The sequence below is a fragment of the Anticarsia gemmatalis genome, chromosome 10 (assembly GCF_050436995.1).
Source record: "Anticarsia gemmatalis isolate Benzon Research Colony breed Stoneville strain chromosome 10, ilAntGemm2 primary, whole genome shotgun sequence".
NCBI lineage: Eukaryota > Metazoa > Arthropoda > Insecta > Lepidoptera > Erebidae > Anticarsia > Anticarsia gemmatalis.
The window spans coordinates 12,609,940-12,629,801 of NC_134754.1; the positions used below are offsets into that span (position 1 = coordinate 12,609,940).

The 19,862-nt window shown below is 33.6% G+C and overlaps 1 protein-coding gene across 2 annotated transcripts in view; it reads left to right on the plus strand.

Annotated features, from left to right (window-relative positions):
- LOC142976057 (uncharacterized) overlaps window positions 1-3,959 on the plus strand; it is a 237,919-nt gene extending 233,960 nt beyond the window's left edge. For both annotated transcript variants that reach the window (XM_076119258.1, XM_076119259.1), the window contains exons 13-14: window positions 133-297; window positions 626-3,959. In XM_076119258.1, the coding sequence (XP_075975373.1) occupies window positions 133-297; window positions 626-880 (420 nt within the window). In that variant the 3' untranslated portion in view covers window positions 881-3,959. The remainder of the gene's footprint in view (window positions 1-132; window positions 298-625) is intronic.
- The last annotated feature ends 15,903 nt before the right edge of the window (window positions 3,960-19,862 follow it).

The window sequence follows — 19,862 nt, forward strand, 5'->3', positions numbered from 1 at the left end:
GCCAATTAATCAAAACCTCTTGAAATATCATTTTCTTTATGAAGTTATAATGGCGAGAAACCTGCTTAGACGCCATTGCCCTTTACGAAATCAGCCTAATGTAATAGTATTTTCTTTTTTTGTAATTTCCAGCGTGCTCGCAGTGAACTGACCTCGTGCGCAGTGTCCCTGGTGGGCGCATCCCGCACCCTGGTGGGAGCACTAGGCGCGTCTCCCGGCGCCGCCTCTACGCCGACCGCTCCCGCCGCGCTGGCTGACTGTCTCACGCCGCTTAGAAGACTGGCCGATTTGGCACAGGTAAACATTTATACACTGATTTATTTTATATCTTAATTTTAATGGTAGATTTTAGACAGCATTCCTCGAAAACGATGCACAGAAGGAATGGAATGAATGTAGTCCAAACTTTCAAACACTTCCGCCCTTTTCCACGCAAAAATTTAAGTTTACCTAAACCTTTAAATTTAAAAACTAGCAAATACATTTGTATTCATATTGTTTTAATGTTCCTGCACTCCTTCAATTCCATTCACAGATTTTTCTTCATCAGATAGCAAGTCATTAACGTATTGCGGAACATATTTTTTTGAACATCGTCTTATAAATCTCATATATTATTCCTCAGGCACTCGGCAGACACACATCAGCGCCCCTCCAAACCAGAAACTTAGTCCTTCGAGTCCACGACGTCACCGCAGCCTTCAAAGAGCTGGCCGGGGCCGAGATGGCGCAAATTATTCATGAACACAACACCAAAAGGGCAGCTAGCCAAGGCCAAGACACGAACTCAACATTGGAAGGCCAACTTGCCTTAAGAGCTGAATGCTTGGCAAACGTCTTGGCAACTTTACTAAGAAGCCTTCGAGTATTTTCACCATAAATGGAGGCTTTTCTCAAAAAAAAGGTATTTGTGATAAGAATGCACAATTCTTTGTAAAGCGTGTTAGATAGGAATGATACTAATATTTGATAGGAACGGATTTCTAACGAGATGACCTCTTTGAATTGGATATTGTTCAATAAAACTGGATGGGTAATGTTATTATTATTGAATTTGACAGAAAAATACCACTGTAGTGCTTTTCAAGATCTTTTTTACGACAGAAAAGTACGATTTGAAGAAACTATTATACTAACTGATATTTGACAGGTAATGTAAGAAATTACTGTCAAAATTTATCGGCTAGTTAAATGTAACAAATCTAGAGGTGGTGAACTATAACCTCAAAATTTGATATCAAAATTTCAATACGAATAAAAGATTTGAAGGGCACTATAATAAATAATCTCTATTAACTGTTTTTATCAAAAAATGTTAATATGAATTATAAACTGTGGTGAAAAGCAAGAATCTCAAAAGATCTGCAAATTGATATTATAGATTTAATTTGTTAATAAATTTCTGTTGATATTAACCGTTACTAAATGAGACCAAATAAATTTAGGTACGTTTTTTAAAATAATACCGAAATGTTTTTTTCGTAGTTGGCAACATTTGTGTTTATAGTTTGTAGGTTGTAAATTTTAATGTTAACGTTCATATTTGCTGTTAATTTTAAATATTTGAATATGTAATTTCAAAAGGGCGCATGTGACGTTGAAATACATAAGACATGTGTCCTTTTGGAATTGCCTATTGAATGATAGTTGCTTGTTTTTAACTTGATGCATAGATACGCGGTTGATTGTAGGTCGAAAATGTTGACTGTTTCTGTATATTGATACCGATTTTGTACCAAACCAAACTATTTACTCTTTCTAACAGCAATGATTGGTAAAGGACAGATGGTATTAATAGGCAAAAACCATACAAGCTGCGAAAATAATGACTTAGTAGTCGTCAAAACAGAAAAAAACTAAAAAATGGCATTACAAAATTTGTAATTTTTCCTTTTCTAGTGTATTTGCAAGAAAGAGATGCAATATTTTAAAATACTTGGTTTTGTACAAAATCGGTATCATTTCTATATTCATATCGCATTTAGGTAAAGTTGAAAATATCACAATGTAACCTAACTTTATCTAGAGTCTACCATATCAAAGAATATTTCAACTATACTATTCTAAGTGAAGTCTATTTTATCTTGAAGATCAAGTTCTTAGAGGTTTAGCATGTGATAAATTGAATATTTAACAAAATATGATGGGGATTTTTTCAAACCAAGCTTCATAATTTGTGCATAACTGGCAACGACGGGCCATTACTTTGCGCGATTCAGCGTTACCGTACATCCAATGAGTTTATACTTAGTAGTTCAATCATAAGCCGTTAGATGGCGTTGTCCTCAATCTATACTAAGTTATTCTTCTGCTGTTCCACTTATTAAATATAATGCATGCTATACCTCTAAGAACAAAGCTTATTGCAAAAAAAAACTGCATAAAACTAACACCTATGCTTCATGTTAAAAAAATACCAGAAAAAACAAAAATAACAAGTTTTTCTGGCCTCTATTCTCTATGATTCTGTAGAAAAAGTGTTACCATAGTTTAATTAATTTTACCTTAATACATATCTATTTATACACGAATAAAAATGTATATTTTCTATCTTAAAATGTGTGATAAGGTGCAAAACTTCTTGTAATCACTCTGTGTCTACATTATCTTAATACTTTAGGCATTCTGTATCCAAAAATTAATACTAATTATACCTATACTGTTATTCAGTGCATATCTACGTTGTTTTACACCTAAATGTATTAAAAATACTTATTATTACTTCAGTAAGGGTTGTATAAGATTGTCGCGCGGTATTGCATGAAGTTTGGTGTTGCTAGCTGTTAATTTGTTCGACAATGTTGCCAGCAATCGTTTTTTGGTACACGCGATGTGCTGATATTATAATATTGGTGCTATTTTTGAAAAGAAAATGTGTACGTTTTTCGATATGGCGAATCGTTTGGAAATGTAATCATTTGCGCGTACATTACAATGCACCAGTGATTTGAATTTTTTGTAAATATCATATAAGGTTGTTTTTGCAACGCAATAAACTAAACTAAGGGCATAATAACGCATGGTATTATAAGTATCTTCTGTCTCTTTCCTTCGCCTGTTTAGTACAATTATTTTCTCTGCAGGTATTCCAAAGCTTCTCATAAGTACCAAAGACGAGAGTTTTCATATATTTTTTATGTTATATCTTGATTTTATTTTACGATTGTTCATTCCTTCTTGGCTTAAAGTAATTACTTCATGTATAGTACAGACTATAGTTCTGGAAATGTTATATAGATTCATTTGTTCGTTGATATGACACATTTATAACTGCATCTAGTGATAAACATCAGAAGAAAAATCCCAAAACACACCTTTCAATGTCAAAAATGAATTTTTATACCTACTCATTATTTACCAACCAGTTAACGACTAAGCAATTATTCATTCAGTTGCCACTAATCTTAAAAGAGTAAATAAATGTTATGACGAAAAAATAATGACCCCCCACCCTAACTTTTCCGCGCCTTTAAAGAAAGGACCATTTCCCATTTAACTGATATCAACAAGATTGGTAAATTGTCTTATCTTAAATTCTAGTAAAATATGACTGCACTAGGAAACAACACTTACATTTAAATAACGCTTAACTATTGTACTCTTACTAATACATTGTAGAGATAAAACTTTTGAGCGTTATTTAAACTTGAGTATCGTTTTGGAGTCAAGCACTTCAAGCCAGCTTATAGCTTATAGATTGGTTTAGAATAGAAACCTATCCACGAATAAATAAAGAAGAAAGTTCCTCCTGATTAACTAACCGATACTTATCCAAGACGTGGTAAAGCCGGCTTTTATTGTTTTGTTATAAATGTGTCATATCTCCGAATAGTTTTGTGTATAAAATGGTTGCGACATAGATTAATCGTTATACAATATGAACACACCAATTTATTTATTGTTCCCAAGTAACATAATGCAATGCATTTGATGTAATAAACAATATAAATAATATTATATTTGGATATTTTATTTTATCATACCTCTTTCTTTCTTTGACTGTCTCTGTGGCGCATAAGGTAGGCTTTGCGACAGCCGCGCAGAGGTTCGAATCCTGGGTCGTGCCAAAAAGTCTTTTCTGACTATGTTTGTTAACTATTTTTCAGAAATTGCGTAGAATTTTACATGGAGAAACTGCCTATCAGACCTTCACAACCCAGTTACCTGGGTTATAACACGATACCCTTCGTTAAACCTACTGTTAACGACTGTCAAAGATCTTTGAAAATGATAGCCCAAACCCACAATTTAACATGCCTTCCGAAACACAAAGGAACTCGATGTTTAAGATTGTCACATCCATCCACAGAAGAACCTCGGCAAGCATAGATTAACCTCAGAGATCCGCGCGGCCGTTGTTAACTAAGGCACCAGTCGGCACGACCTCCTTAAGGTATTTTAGGATACTAAACCATAAAATTACTTTTAAGAAGGCAGAAAGCGATATAATTTATTAGAAAAAATACAATTCTACAATACAGCTTATACCGTACTGTATTTGTACTACAAAAAGCTCCTTTCCCCAGACATAATCTTAATAAAATCGCGAGCCACGGCCAAGTCACGGACACTAGTTCAAATAAATTGACAACGTCATTATAATTAATGAAAACTTTAATTAAAATATCTATTAAACTAATAACATTTGCGTAGGATGGTTTCATCTAATGCAGCCGGTGCAGCATCCTAGTTTAACTTAGTTAATTTATCTAGTAGATAGCACATTAGTCTTGCTATTGATAAATAAATATCTTGAGAGTACATCATTGAGATAGCTAAGAGAGTTTATTAGGTACTAGTTAACCTACACAGCTACTCATGTTTAAAGTTTCATTTACTATAACATCCAAAAACAGGAAGATTTGTTTAAAAAAAAAGCAGTTAAAGATTTTTAACTTTGTCAATAATAAAGTTCGCATATTCATAGCCAGTTGCGCTTACGGTTGAGTAAATGATTTGTAGGTTAAGCTATATAGGCCTGGTCTTATGGGTCAGTAAATGATTTAAAGGTTAAACAACGTTAGACGTGGTCATTGTATAGATGGGTGACTGCTTAGTGGTATTTGAGCTGGGCGTCTCCGTGCTTCTGTAGGCCTGCACGTAAAAGTTCGTCCCGGTTGTTGTCTACTACGATAACAGTCTTTAAGCCATGTCAAAGACCTTTCAGGCAGCATGAACAACTTTAACACTAGCTTAACCACTAACCGTACAATAAATTAAAACTAACTTCGAAGTTATGTGTGCTATTATCACTTGCTCTAACGGTGAAGGTAAACATCGTGATGAAATCTTGCATGCATTAAATTTGATTACATTCATTGAGGCCATGCAAAGTCCCCAACCCGCACTTGGCCAGCTTTGTGGACTCAAGGCCTAACCCCTCGTTTGAAAGGAGACTCTTGCCCAGCAGTGGGGCCGACGCGAGTTAAAATAAAATCGTAATAATTAGTTTAATGTTCCAGAACCTATTTCCCACATTAAAACCAATAAATAAAACAAGTATTTATTCCTTTACATAGCCGTAACTTAGAAACACATTTTAAGAGTAAAATTATCGTATATGTAAGAAGTTTGTCACGGCCCCAGTAGACTGTATTATTTTCACACGATCCCTTACGACCGGTTTCTGAACGTATAGAAAAATAAATTGAATAGAATACTCGCTAGGTGTTCAATTTGGTTCCGCAGGGTTCTATTCCCGGAATGCCACCTGTGTCATTTAATTGTTTCATGTTTTTTTGTAGATATTAAGTTAAGGAAAAAGTGTTCCGTAGTATTTGCCGAAGATTAACAGGAGAAAATACTAATTAAATTTAAGAACAGATAGACTCAGTTATTTAGGTATTATACATGGCAAAAGGGTTAACAAATTAAATTACTTTTTTTTAAATTTATTTAATGGGTTTAATCGCTGACAGTTGGGTCAAAACATTTTTGAAATCGATCTTGTTCTAGCCATCGTTTTTACACAGCACCCTCAGCGTGTACACTAAGCCTTGATTTCACTACTCTTGGATAACTATAAGATAGCTTATCACATAGAATTTTGGCACCCGCTTTCATATATTTGTTGTTAGTTTATTTAACAGATAAGTTATCTGACACTTATTCAAGCTATTAAACTGACCCTAAACTAAACTTTCAAACGTCAAAATAAAGACTGTTGTAGTACTTTCTCGCTACATTTATAAACATAGAATACAGTATCCTTCATGAAACTACTTTTAATTTTAACCCTATAAAGTAAATAATTGCTTCGAATAAAGTCCTGGAGGCCATTTAAGATCTATCTTAAAACGAGTATCAAATTACAGTTCACTTATATTGCAATTGAAGCATTACAGTCTGAACTTATTAAGTAATGACAATGTTGCAAACTAGAATAATCGTCAGTTGGGGATCTCTGATCAAGTGCAGCACTAGGTTGGCGAGCAAAAAGACTGCGAATAGTCTAGCTGAGAGCACCGGTGTACACTGTAAGATAGGCTATGGAGAGATATAGATGTAATTTATCGCTTTGGACTTGTGATAGTTCGGCGTGGTGATGATAAGTGGGGGAGAAGTTTGATTGATTAATGCCTTGTCCAGAATTCGCCGCGATTCTTTTGCGCGTATTTTGTGCGAACGTTCTATCCACAAGGAGCTAACCTAAGCTCCGCGCGTATCTTCAACTAATTTATTAATTTATTAAATTAATTAATTCGCGGCGAATTCAACCCTTCTGGACAAGATCTAAACGCTTGTGTTAATAGACTGTTATCAATTCGGATAGAATACTCGCTAGGTGTTCGCATAGTTTTAAGAAGCTTTTTTGTATGTAAAACGGGTTGTCAAAACTGTGCTTGCAACTTGATATCGAAGGTGTGTATTAAAATCTGAGAGTAAACTCGAAGCGTTAGTAAGTAAATAAATAAATAAATAACATGGGTATGGGATGGATATGTTTGTCGAAAAGAGTAGCAAACTATAGATGGCGAAAAAATTACGCTTATCTTGTGAACGAAAGTTTAGGGTAAATTAAAAGTTTTCTGGTATTTTTATCGATTGCTGGAGCCAGATATTTAACTTTTTTATTTTCTCAAAACCCAAACTTAGTCAAGTAATCATAATTTAGATAAATACACGGATTTGATTATGATGAGAAAAGATGCAGTCAATAAATTTAATGCTGATCTTTTAAACTTATTATTCAAGTTATTTAATTAGATTAAAACCGTCATTTTTGTACCCCGGATGACAGACTACAAAGATATTGTTTTATTACTGCTAGAAATTATAACCAGCTCCATAAAAAAACATCCGACAAGCCTGCGTAAAACATAGCAAAACATAGCATACACATTCACTACCGCACAAACCTAAACTATCGGGTGCTACCAATGTTTACAAATAAGGTACGTTCGATCGTCCGTTTGTTCAACTCGCAGTTTTATATCTTATTTCTCTTGTTACTCTGCCTTTAAATGACCAACCATCTTGAAGAAAAACAAGTCATTACGTAACAAACAACTGGTTAATAAGTTGAAGAGAAAAAAGTCGTTCTTAGAAAATTGTTTAGGACCTCCTAGTTACCTATGCTATTAAATATATCCTTTAAGAGTATATTACTGTATAAGGATGGTCATTTATAAATGCGATGTTTTTGCTATTTGAAAAAGAATATTATTTGCTGAAAAATGGCGGAACAGCTTTTTGAGGTGAATTGTGATTCGAATTTGTGACTTCTATATTGAATTAACATTCACTATCGCTGCACTACTGGGTATAAACTGTTCTTTGGACAAACTCAGAAACATAAATGTGTAAGAATAATTTTAACATGATTTCACGTTCGTTAAGATCGCATAAACATCGTCAAAATGTCAAATTGTATACAAGTTTCCTAAGAAGAAGAAGTTTTCTAGAGGCGCTTATCAAAACTTCAATATGATTAGATTTTCTCACACAAACGCGATGGTAAAGTAAATTCATGTCGAAACACTACACTCAGCTGATTTACTTTCCTCGGGATATGAATCTAAGACCTTTGTACCTACTGCAGTCACATTCACTACAGCTAAATCACGAAGTGTAAACTGTTATTTAACGCTACAGATTATTTAATTATTTAATATAATACTTAAAATAAAAATTTGGATAACACAATAACAAATGATCAAAGCTGTTTCACCACGTATCAAAAATATCAATATTATCCGTTAATTTTCGAAAAAATACAAATGAAATGCAGCTTGTGTTCGTAAGTTCAGCGTGACATTTAGAGGTCGTTATAATTAATATGGACCTTAGCTGACCTTTGACGGTAAAGGGGTAGGATGGTAGAAAAACACACCAAATAACTGACGGTTTATAAGTATGGTACTTACAACCTTTTGATAATAAGACGTTTTATAGATAAACGTGTTGTGTGAGATGAAAAAAAATTAAAAAAATGTTTTACATGAAAATCTTTGACATTGAAAAGTTATAAATAATGTGGATTGATTTTTTGATACCCATTACTGTCCCACTGCAGGGCAAGGGTCTCCTCCCAAACGAAGGGGAGGGTTTAGGCCTTGAGTCCACCACGCTGGCCAAGTGCGGCTTGTGGACTTTGCATGCCCTCAATAAATGTATTTAACAAATTTTAAACATGCAAGGTTTGCTCACGATGTTTTCCTTATATGATAAATGTTTGTGGATGGAAAGTTGCTACCAAAAAAAGTTTTAGGTTCGATTCCCTGATTTGAGATAGACCTTTATTTCAATAAATAATCCAAAACTATTCTACTGCTGGGTAATGAGCAAAAAACTTGCCACTTTGCTTGCCTTAGTTTTTACGACTTTATAAAAATAAGCCGTCCGCAATCCGCATTTGGTTCGGTTGACTCAACTTTTCATTTCGTTAAGAAACCTTTTAACCAGTAGTATGATAGTAATAGTTATTAATTAACTAATTAAGTTAAAAGTCAAGTAATTACCGGGTCTTAGTAAATAAAGCAGGCAACGCTATTTATTGCTTGAACTTTCATTTTTTTACAACAAAAACCACGCTAGCGTAATTATATCAAATACCCAGTTTTTAAGTCTTGGGAATAGAACATGAGACCTTACGATTTAACATTTTCGACAAAAAGTAGTTAAGGTATTAACCTATAAGTAAATATAACTATTAATATTGTTGGCCAGCTCACACACGGTCATTTGATTCCAAACTAAGCAGAGATTGTACTATGGTAACCAAATAACTGATAAACATACTAATATACTTCTAAATACATACGTACATACTTATATAGATAGTCAACAACCTACCAATTTGATAAGAACGAAAGTAACTCTGTAGTCTGTTACGCTTTACGGCTAAATTGCTAAACAAATTTAAATGATTTTTTTTATAATACATAGGTTTACATACATAGATTAAAACTACTGTTCTTTCTTTTCATAAGGACCAACACGTGTATATATAAGTCACAATAAAAATAGGAAAGTGATTGTTGTTACGCTTTCAGCTAAAACTGCTGTACCGATTGAGATAAAATTTGGCAGGCCTATAAATCATATACCAGTAAAGAACATCCTTATAAAACCCACTGAAGCCGCGGGCAAATGCTGAGTATTGTATAAAAAATATAACATACCTTTTGTATTGATTTCGAGATATCATGACACGATAAGGAATCAAAGATAAAATAATAATATTGTTATAGATTTTATATAGCTTTTTTTCGAAAGTCTAGTCGTTTTATGGTAGTTCTTTTATTAACATAGATAAGGTAATCTTTTAACTAATTAAAAAGCTGTTATAAGCCCATCTTCACACACATCTTAGGAGTAAAAATATAGACTTTAAAAATACATCTAGCCTTACCTAATCCAGTCTAAACAACATATCTTGAACCTCATGACCGATGTCAATGAATCCCACTTATTTTATCGCTAACCTTCAAGTCTCTAAACAACATTCCAACATAACCACACGTTACGTGAACAAAACTGCATTAAAAACTATTGCTAAACCCCAGGGAATCGCGTTTTGCGAACTTACAGACTTCAAAGGAAAAAGAAAGTCTGTGTTTGTAATTTGACTTAACGTGCGCGTTAACGTTTGGTTTCTTAAGGGTTGTGGAAAGGTTTCGAACAGGAACGCCGTCTGGAGTCAAGTTTAGGAGTTGGTGAGTGCAATGCGCCGCTCATGCAGTTCTTAAACCGGTTTCTAATCGTTGTATTTCGCCGCTGCCGATCGAGCTTTGTGTTCGAGAAAAAGTTAGAATAACTTCAATGAAAATGTTCTAAGTTACTGTAAAGATCATCTTAGGAACGTTACAAAATATCAATCAATCTACACTTAGTTATAGTATAGAGAAATCTGTTTATTTCTCATAAGTATATTCACACAAAAATGCAGAAAAATATGACATATACAAATTTAAATTTACTACACTAATTCCACTTACTTAGTTCACGAAAATTATTAAAAGAGAACGAAATCACGCCAAAAATAACTCATCTTTAATCAAATCCGTAAAAGTTATAAAACTCTTTGTAAAACTTCAGTTACTTTAAAGATATTTTTCAAATTTAAAATATCAATCAAAAGCGTAAGTTGCACTTCGCACCTATCAACAATTATTTCTAATTGGGTGGCAATCAAGAATGTGCCATTTCATGATAACTAATAATAAAATTTTTATCATTAACAATTAAATGTCAAATTCATTAAATAATGTAAAATAAGTTTTCATGAAGGTATTTAATTCAATTAAAAGTACACTTTTTTATGCTTAATATAATATGTCTATAAAATATAATTAAATTATGTTTTTTTTCACCATTGTTAAATATGGTATTTTAAAATAGCAGGCAATGTAGACTAAGGGGCATTCTTCTACAAGAAATCGAACCTCACTACTCTTTATCGAACTTAGTTAGATCTATCGTGATATTTGAACCAAGATCAAAACTTATTCACTTATTTATTTTTACTGCAAACCCACTTCAAAATTTGTTCGGTAGTTTTCGAGTTCTTGCGAATAAACAGACATACACGGCAATAGACTTTGTTTTATCATAATGAACACTGATGGGCATTGAATCTTTTACCAATGACGGTATTACTTCATAACTTTTGCACTAACGTACCACTATAATTGAAGTAAGTATTTTTATATGTTTAATTTCCAAATCTTTAGATTTAATTTGTCTTCAAAGTACTGATTGAAACTAACACGGTGGTCGTACTTTACAACGTAATCAAGCATTTTAAAAACAATTAGAAAGTAAAGTACCAATCAAACGAACTTTCGGATCGATCAATTATAATCGGCTTATAAAAGTACATATATTATTTAAATAAACTAGCTTATAACTTTGGCTCTACGACCATTCCTGGTTTATACTTTAATTAATTGTAATTTACGACCCTGCTTAGTTTTATCCAAATCGATACAGTATTTTGACGTGAAAGAAGAACAGATAAACGTAATTTGACATAAATTATACATTAAATATATTATATAAATTATTTATTATAAAAATAATACATTAAATATATTATATAAATTATTTATTATAAAAATAATAAAGGTTTTTATTAGAGTGAGATTACTCTGCTCCTATATACATGTAGCGTTATGTTATATAACCTGAAGATGTCATGTTTCATGTCTATCATCATACAAAACACGGGATTCCAGAAATTTCGACATTCAAATAAACAAGCATTTTTTAGGGTTCAAACAAACCAAAACCTCCTTAATTTCATTGTTTACTGTATTCATGAACTTACAAATGTATAAATGCTTAATTACACTCGCACAGAAAGTTAAAATGAAGACTGTTAAAAATCCAAATTCCAACATTCGTAACTTTTCCTGAAATCTATTTTTATTTTACACAAACTACGAGCAAGCGGCGCCGCAGGATTAACTAACCAGTATATTACAGGTAGTTATCAAAATATAAAAATGGTCGTAAACGTTTGTTATAAATTAATCGTTGTAGCGCACGGTGGGAGCGCACTTTCGCCTGCGCCTGCGCATTTCTCTCCAAGGACACACAAACCTGTCCGGTTGTACCAACTGATATTTGAAGTTACTTGTGTAGTTAGAAACTTCAGATTTGACTTTAATTGCTTAAAAACACTACAGTTTTCCGGTTCTTGATACTATGAATAAAATTGTAGCATTTCAAATACTGTAATTAGTACTTACAGAACCTAAAAACAATTTTGCTACTTCAGATGATTACTACGATCTATCTTACTCATAGTTGCGATTAAGATATCAGTAAGACAGGGTTACTATTGAATACTGGGGTTACTTTAAAATTGAAAAAATGGGCATCTTTAAAATCAATTACACTATTTGAAATGCCACAATTTTGTTCACAGTGATAGTAAATTCCAAGAACCGGAAAACTGAATTCGTCGCTAGCTTTTTATGCGAGCTATTTACTTTATTTATATAAACAAATTAACCCTAAGTTTTCCTAAAATAGCCCCATTTTATGGTAAGTCAATTTAACAAACTAATGCAGTAGCGCAATTCTGTATAGTCTGTACTGTCGAGTATTGAGAGTTTGACATTTAAAATGAACTGCAAAAATAGTTCTTACGACGCCCGTTAGAGGCGCTGAACAGATTTTCATACAACATTTGTCGATGACAAGTCGGTTGTCAATAATAGTAGAGAATCGAGCTACTGATTTTCAAATACTCGATGACAAGGGGGTGTCGGTAGTCGATAGTTCTAGAGAATTAAGTTGCCTGAACCACTTTGACCCAAACGTTACCGAAGTTTGGGTCTGCACGATTTATTTAGCTTATAATTAATCATTTTTGCATTTGCCTAGTAATAATAGCTGCATCAAACAGGCCCTCGTCAGTTGCATAAGCGGGCGATATACTGATAAGTATTCCAAATTCTGAGTTTTATAAACCTTCTATAGCTGCAAACATTGCAAGCAAGGTTCTCTTTTAAGTTGTTGGACTACGGTTACAGTCACAATTAGAGAAAATAGGCACAATCTTAATATATTTACAACTCAAAGGTGACTGATTGATATAGTCATCTATCAACGCACGGCCCAAACCACTGGACGGATCAGCCTGAAATTTGGCATGCAGGTAGATATTATGACGCTGCATCCGATAATAAGGATTCTGATCAATTCTACCCCCAAGGGGATAAAAAAAGGGATGAAAGTTTGAATGAAAATTCTGTCCTGAGTCACAAACCACGCAGACGTCGCGGGCAACAGCTTGTTTCATAATAAATAGAAAGACTTATAATCGAATGAAATATTAAGTAAAACCAACGGGAAAACGTAATTACGAAGTGCAAGCACTCACAGTATCTGTAGGAATTAAACTCCTCCTTTTTTAATAAGTTGGTTATATCAGTAATTGACTACAAAGTAATGAAGAAAGCTAGGTTTATGTGAGATGGTCACAGGTGCAGTTTAAACCCTGATTATAACATAGTTAACTATAAACTAGTTTTAGTTGTAATTTGTATTATAAGAGTTGGTTTTTAGGTTTATGTACCCAAAGGGTAAAAACGGAACCCTATTACTAAGCCTCTGCTGTCTGTCCGTCCGTCTATAATAATCAGACTGTATTTCATAAACCGTAATAACTAGGATGCAAAAATTTTCACAAATCATGTGTTTTTGTTGCAGCTATATCAAAAAATTAAAATAATATACTAAGGTGGGTCCCGTACAATAAACGTGCCTATTTCGTATTTTTTTTTGGTACGCAACCCTTTGTCCGAATCGTACTTGGCCGGTTCATTTTCTACAATTTAAAATTGTTAGACTTTTATTCATTACTAGCTATATTTTATATATAACTAGCGGCCCACTCTGTCTTCGCCCGGGATAACTTTAAAAAAGTATACATCAAAACATTCCCCGAAAATCACTATCTATTGGTTAACACCGCATGAAAATCCGTTCAGTAGATTTAGGGTTTATAGCAACCAGACAGACAGACGCGGCAAGGGCACATTATTTAAAAATATTGTAGGTTTAATACCTACAATATTTTTTATTTAGTTTAGTTTTTTTTTTGTTTAGTTTTATTATTTATTCTATTTTTATTGAAATAAAAAAGGACTACTCGTGTACTAAGAATTACTCTAGAGTCGCAAAGACTTACAAACACACAAACAACGGATACAAAGTTCAAAATGCATTTCTAAATAATTAAGCATCTAGCAATACAATTTGCAACATTTTAAAATCAATTCTGATCTAGGTCCAGCGAGCAGTTTTGCTAAAGCCTAACATAACATCTGTGTAGCATTTGTTCCGCTCGGTAATTGAACTCTTGTCAACTAATACAATGATGGCAAGTAACAACCTAATTGCTTGCTACTGCGAGTATGAGATACCAAAGTATTTTCAACTATTTTTTATCTTGTCATCGTTTATGCGAAAAAGTAAATACAATATCTCATAATCATAACTCTTTTTCTAGCGCAGTTGGTAAAAGAAAATTATGAAGTGACGAATGCTTTATTTTCTCAAGAATTCAAGCAATGGAAACATATTTTTCAGTTCAAACAAGTCTAGTAACCATAAAAATTCCACAGTTCCCCCTTGGACAATGTGAAAATCATTACAAATCAAAATGTTGGACAATAATCACGTCGCAACGAACTACCTGACGTGGTCTCCGTCGCTAACGCAAGAACTTGCGGCCGCCGAGTACCAAACATAGGGCTGCAACTCTTTCACATATGAAAATTTTATGCCCCAAGCAAAACCAGACCTTCTCACCTAGAGTTTGAGTTTATTTTAGCTTCTTTGTGATATGGTTGTTATGACCAGTTGATGTGTAAGGCTGTGCTGGTCAATAAATGTATGTAAAAACGTCTGCAGACTCGAACGGCATTCTTGTGTAGAGACGGTAGGATGTTAGGGACATCTAAATGGTTTGGATGCTGGAGTTTGCGTGGTATATGATAGGGTTTGTATCAATCAGTTGAGAGATGGTTAGTCATGATGGTTGCTACTGAAAGATTTTTGAGGTTATGTGCTTTTCCGAGATTTTTTTTACACTTAGTTTGTGTTACTGCTTGCAGTCTTTAAGTTTTACAATTATATTTTGCAAGAATTTAGTCTTAAAACTATTGGTTTAAGTAAGTTGATATCATAAATATTAGTTCTGTATTACATATGCGTTCCTTTAGTTTCAATATACTTATGCATGAAAAATGTAAATGTTTTTCTATCTGAACCAGCATTGACGTAATTACTGAAAATGGAGATGTAAAAAATCAAAAGAAAACATACTTATTTTTTTATAATAAAGTACCAAGTAAACAACAAATCTAATTAAAACAAAACCATTAGAATATTTTACATCCAAACCTAGGCATAATAAGCGCACGCGTAGCAATGCCTGCCGCCATTTTCTTAGTTTTTAGCTATCCAGTCTCGCAGGCCCAATTTAACACGGTTTCTAACGTAGAGCTGAGGTCTTAGACCCTGTTTCAAGACGAATGGGGCTCTAGAACACCTTATAAGGCGTATGTCAATTTATTGAACGCACCCGATCGCAAGTTCCCGCGCATTCGATTCCAAGATGGCGTCCGCGGCCATTTTTTTTCACTTTTTGTCATGTTTTAATATATTTCTGTTTATTATTAGATGCTAGTTACGTTTTATTTTTGTTCTAGGATAAAGATTATTAATTTTAATTGAGTAGTAATTTTAGATTTGATATTTTTTTGTTTAAGTTTGCCTTGATTCGTAACTGTCGAAACATCAGACAATATAGATAATACATTGTTTTTCCTACTGGTCAGTGGTCAACCAGATGAAGAGAAAGATTTACGTAATACTGTACCTACTTTTGTATTTTTTAGTACCTATTGATTGATATCCTTTCTTCATTCCCAAAGGAGACTTGCCGAGTTTTTCCTAGCAACGGAAAAGTAATTAAATGGATTTATTATTCATGATAATTAATAAGGAAATTGGGATATATTGTCCAAAAAATGTTTTGGTACGGTATTTTTAAATATATTTATTTATTGAAGTGTAAAAAGGTGTATAAACTGTACAGAATTTATAAATAAATCTTTAGACCATTAAAAAAACAATTCGATATCTTCCTACGCGATAGTTTGGAATCGATTTAAGATCGACTCGTCGTAAACATTGATCATAAAACTAAGCCGTTTTAGCTAAACGATTGAAATCTAATGCCCTTTAATTTTCAACTAAAGAAACTTTAATAAAACCTCTAATACTATTTTCTGAAAAAGATTGAATCCTTTTGTCCTTTGTTTTTAAGTACCTACTATAGTCCAGTAACTAATTGCAGAGCTTTGTATGTAAGGTTCACGAATAGCAGAGGCATAGGTACAACATGTAGATATTTTTTGACACATACTGAAAAAAATATCTGGTTAGCAAGATAAATCTTGCATTCTAAGGTTGTCTGATAAGATGTCAGACTATAAGAATCCATTTAATTTATACTATATTATCAAATAAGTTCTATAGTAAACGACAATGTGCGTAGCGCAGTATTTAAGATAGTCACTACACGGCTACTACTAAATCAATTTCCACACGAAACAGACAATTTTGAGATCCAAAAATAAAAGTTTCAGGTCTGTACTTTGTGACTTTATGTCCGTTGTTTGTATGTTTGCAAAAGTCTCTTAGACACAAGGCAAAGTTTAAAAAGAGCAATTGTTTTTTCAAATAAATGGTGTTAAAATCAGCGCGTCCGCGCCGCTGTGTCGTGGAGTGTATTACTCTAATTGCGTGAGAGTTATTGAGCTTATAATAAATAGTAACCTGTCTTTACACGCTGTATACGTTTGTTTATTTTAGAACACCTTTACATAGTGTTTTATGTGCGGGAAAGTTATTTTATAGAGGCTTAGACTAGACAATTTTCTAACCGAAATTTATGGACTCGTGGCCCAATCCCTCCCTCGTTTAGGAGGAGACCCTTGCTTAGTAATCTTTTTTGCTAACAAATGTACATAATATAACGCCTGTTATACTCCAAGGTTTAGACAGAGGTGTACGGTCTACTCTCGTTACGCCATTTTCTATGAAATAGGGGGCAAGCCTATTGCCATGCGGGGCATTGTTTCATACTTTGTATTTAGAATTTTGCAACTAGGTATACATTGTTCTGTATTTAGTCACTGATATCTTTTACAATCCAAGCTGTAAAGTAAGAAACTTGTGGCATTTTACGTGTATTATTTTTTAGAATATTTTGTAAAGTCTTAGTAGAGATAACCTGTGTTTGTAGAAAAATAATTCGAGATTTCATGTGGCGAAATCTACAGCGACAGAGTCAATACTACAGCAAGAAAACACATCATAAAAAAGGTCAATTTTCATAAAAAAATCATAATAAAAATATACTAACTAATTCCTACCCCTAACGCATAAACAGTCTTATAATAGTATAGAAAAATAAATGTAAAAAGGCATACGAAACTCGTCTCAGGCCTCCATGTCCTGCGAAGGCCTGTAGAGCCTTAGCTCAATGTATTCACGCATGTATTATTAATAATCTAGTCTCATATAAACAGCTATAACTTGAAACTTATCTGTGGATAACGTCCTTATAAGGGAGAGTATACAATTGTATTGAAAACGCGGTTATGTGTTTATTAAGTGAATCGAAGTGTTTGAAAAAATATTTTATTTCTAGCTTCATAAAGTTTCTACCTTCTTGAGGTTTAAAAGTAAACTTTAGCTTTATCCAGGGGAGCTATTAGGTATGTATCTCCGTTGACAATAGATAATAATGACAGTGTATTACATACAAATCCACTCAGTAATATTTGCGAAAACGTGTATTAAAAATTCTTGTACATTGATAAAAAACTTTCGGATTTATCATTTCAGTTGGACGAAAAACAACATTTAAATCTTTTTAAAACTCACTTTTGCAATTTTAAACTATAATTTTGCTTCAAGAATCATCAATTAGCTACATAGTAAGTTATCAGCTTTAAAGAGGGGATTCTTTGCGAAAGTGGAATTTTCGTATTATGAGAAATATTTGTGAAATTGCCACAACCGCTGGGTGTGACCGCAGCACTCAAGATTGTTACGTTTTGAACAACAGACAGGCATTCTAATATAATTGTACACTGTCAATGTCCTAAACGACGACTTTAAGTCTTGTTACAAAATAAATTCTATGTCTTTTACGCTATTACTGCTAAACAGTTGAACAGGCTTTCAATCAATTTGAGCTTCCCTATGAGGCCGACATAGCCTTTTGTTGGATAAAGGCCTTGCAAATAAATTTGATAAAAAAATAGCAGTAACATTTGAACACTTTTTGGGCATCTTTTATGTAATAATAATACTTATATAGTGCTTGCCGGAAAAGCGAAAATGATATCTATAAAACTGCGACTGTGGGGTATAACTTTCGGGCTTAAACAACTTTGACAGTCGACAACTAACCATAGGTACAATGAATAAATACCTATTTGATAGTGAAGTGTCTTTTTATTTTTCTTGAAATTTCCATAGTAAGTTGCGCTCACCGGTCGGTAAACAATCGCTTGACGCGGTTATTCCATAGATTGGTGACCGCATAGTGGTATTTGAACTGAGCGTCTCCGCGCTTCGAAAGGCTGGTATAAAGTCGATCCCGGTTGTTGTCTACTAAGATAACAGCCGTAAAGACACGTCAAAGGCCTTCGGGCTTGAACATCTTTGACATTGGGTTTTGTATCTGCGGTTAAATCGCAGCGTTTCTAACACAAGTATACAAACCCTCTAAGAGTCGGGTACATCGTCCACCTTAGAACCTGTCTGTAGCAGTTATTAGAAGTTATTAAAGGGCGTAGTTTTTACTGTCGCCGAGCTACCAGATTGCGCTTATAATTGCATGGCGCGTGAGAAAAACATCACCGCGGGTTTGAACCACTTCACTTTTCGTAAGGATACTGCCTTTTGAGATGAAGTAGCTTATTGCCCATGTGTCCTAAAGTATCGACTATGAGTTAGCAAAATTTTATCTAAATCGGTTCAACCGAAAAAGTCCTATAGTTCGAAGCTTTAAGAAGTCTTATAGAAATTTGAGATAGTCAAAGAGCATTGAATATGTTTCAAAATATGGTCAGTCACATTACCAAATTTTACCTTAATCGGTTCAGCCGTTTAGTTATAACGCGAAAATATACTTTTTACAGCTATGGTTAATCGTTCAGTTTATGCTATTCCCAGTAATTGTCACTGACTGTATTTTATCGTAAGTTATAGCGCCTAATATAATTTTGATAGCAAATAGATTCAATTAAAACATTTAAATCACAGTAGCGCTTACACAACTAACCTCTCAGAAGATTTGTAGAAATACAAATTCTATCTTAATTAGCAATCGATCTAGTGTCAAAGTCATATCTAGCCGCATCAAGGCTTTTGACTTGGCCAAATTACTCAATTTGTTGAAAAGGATTTGGCAGGGTCATTTACATATTAGACAGATTACGTAATGGTGTTCAAACTAAGTAGAGCTTCAGGAGGCATTTCAAAGAACGGTCTCAGCAATTGCCTTTTGTTAAGCCTTGTCAAAAGCTTGAACATTTTTAACACTATAATCCGACAACATCGTAAAGAACCTTGGTATGCACAATTTTAATTGAAATTCTGTGTATTTCCATTATAAAGTAGCCGTCAGCTGCACAAACAACCATCAACTAAGGTGACTAATGTTCTAAATTCTGAATTTGGTATACCTCCGCCAGCCGTGAACCTTGCATACAAGACTCTCTACTAACTTGTTATACTATAATGGTATTTGAACTGAATGAAGGCTGTAAAGGCACGTCAAAGATTGGTAAAAGCTGTTCTGTTCTATTAAGCTAAAGCCTTTG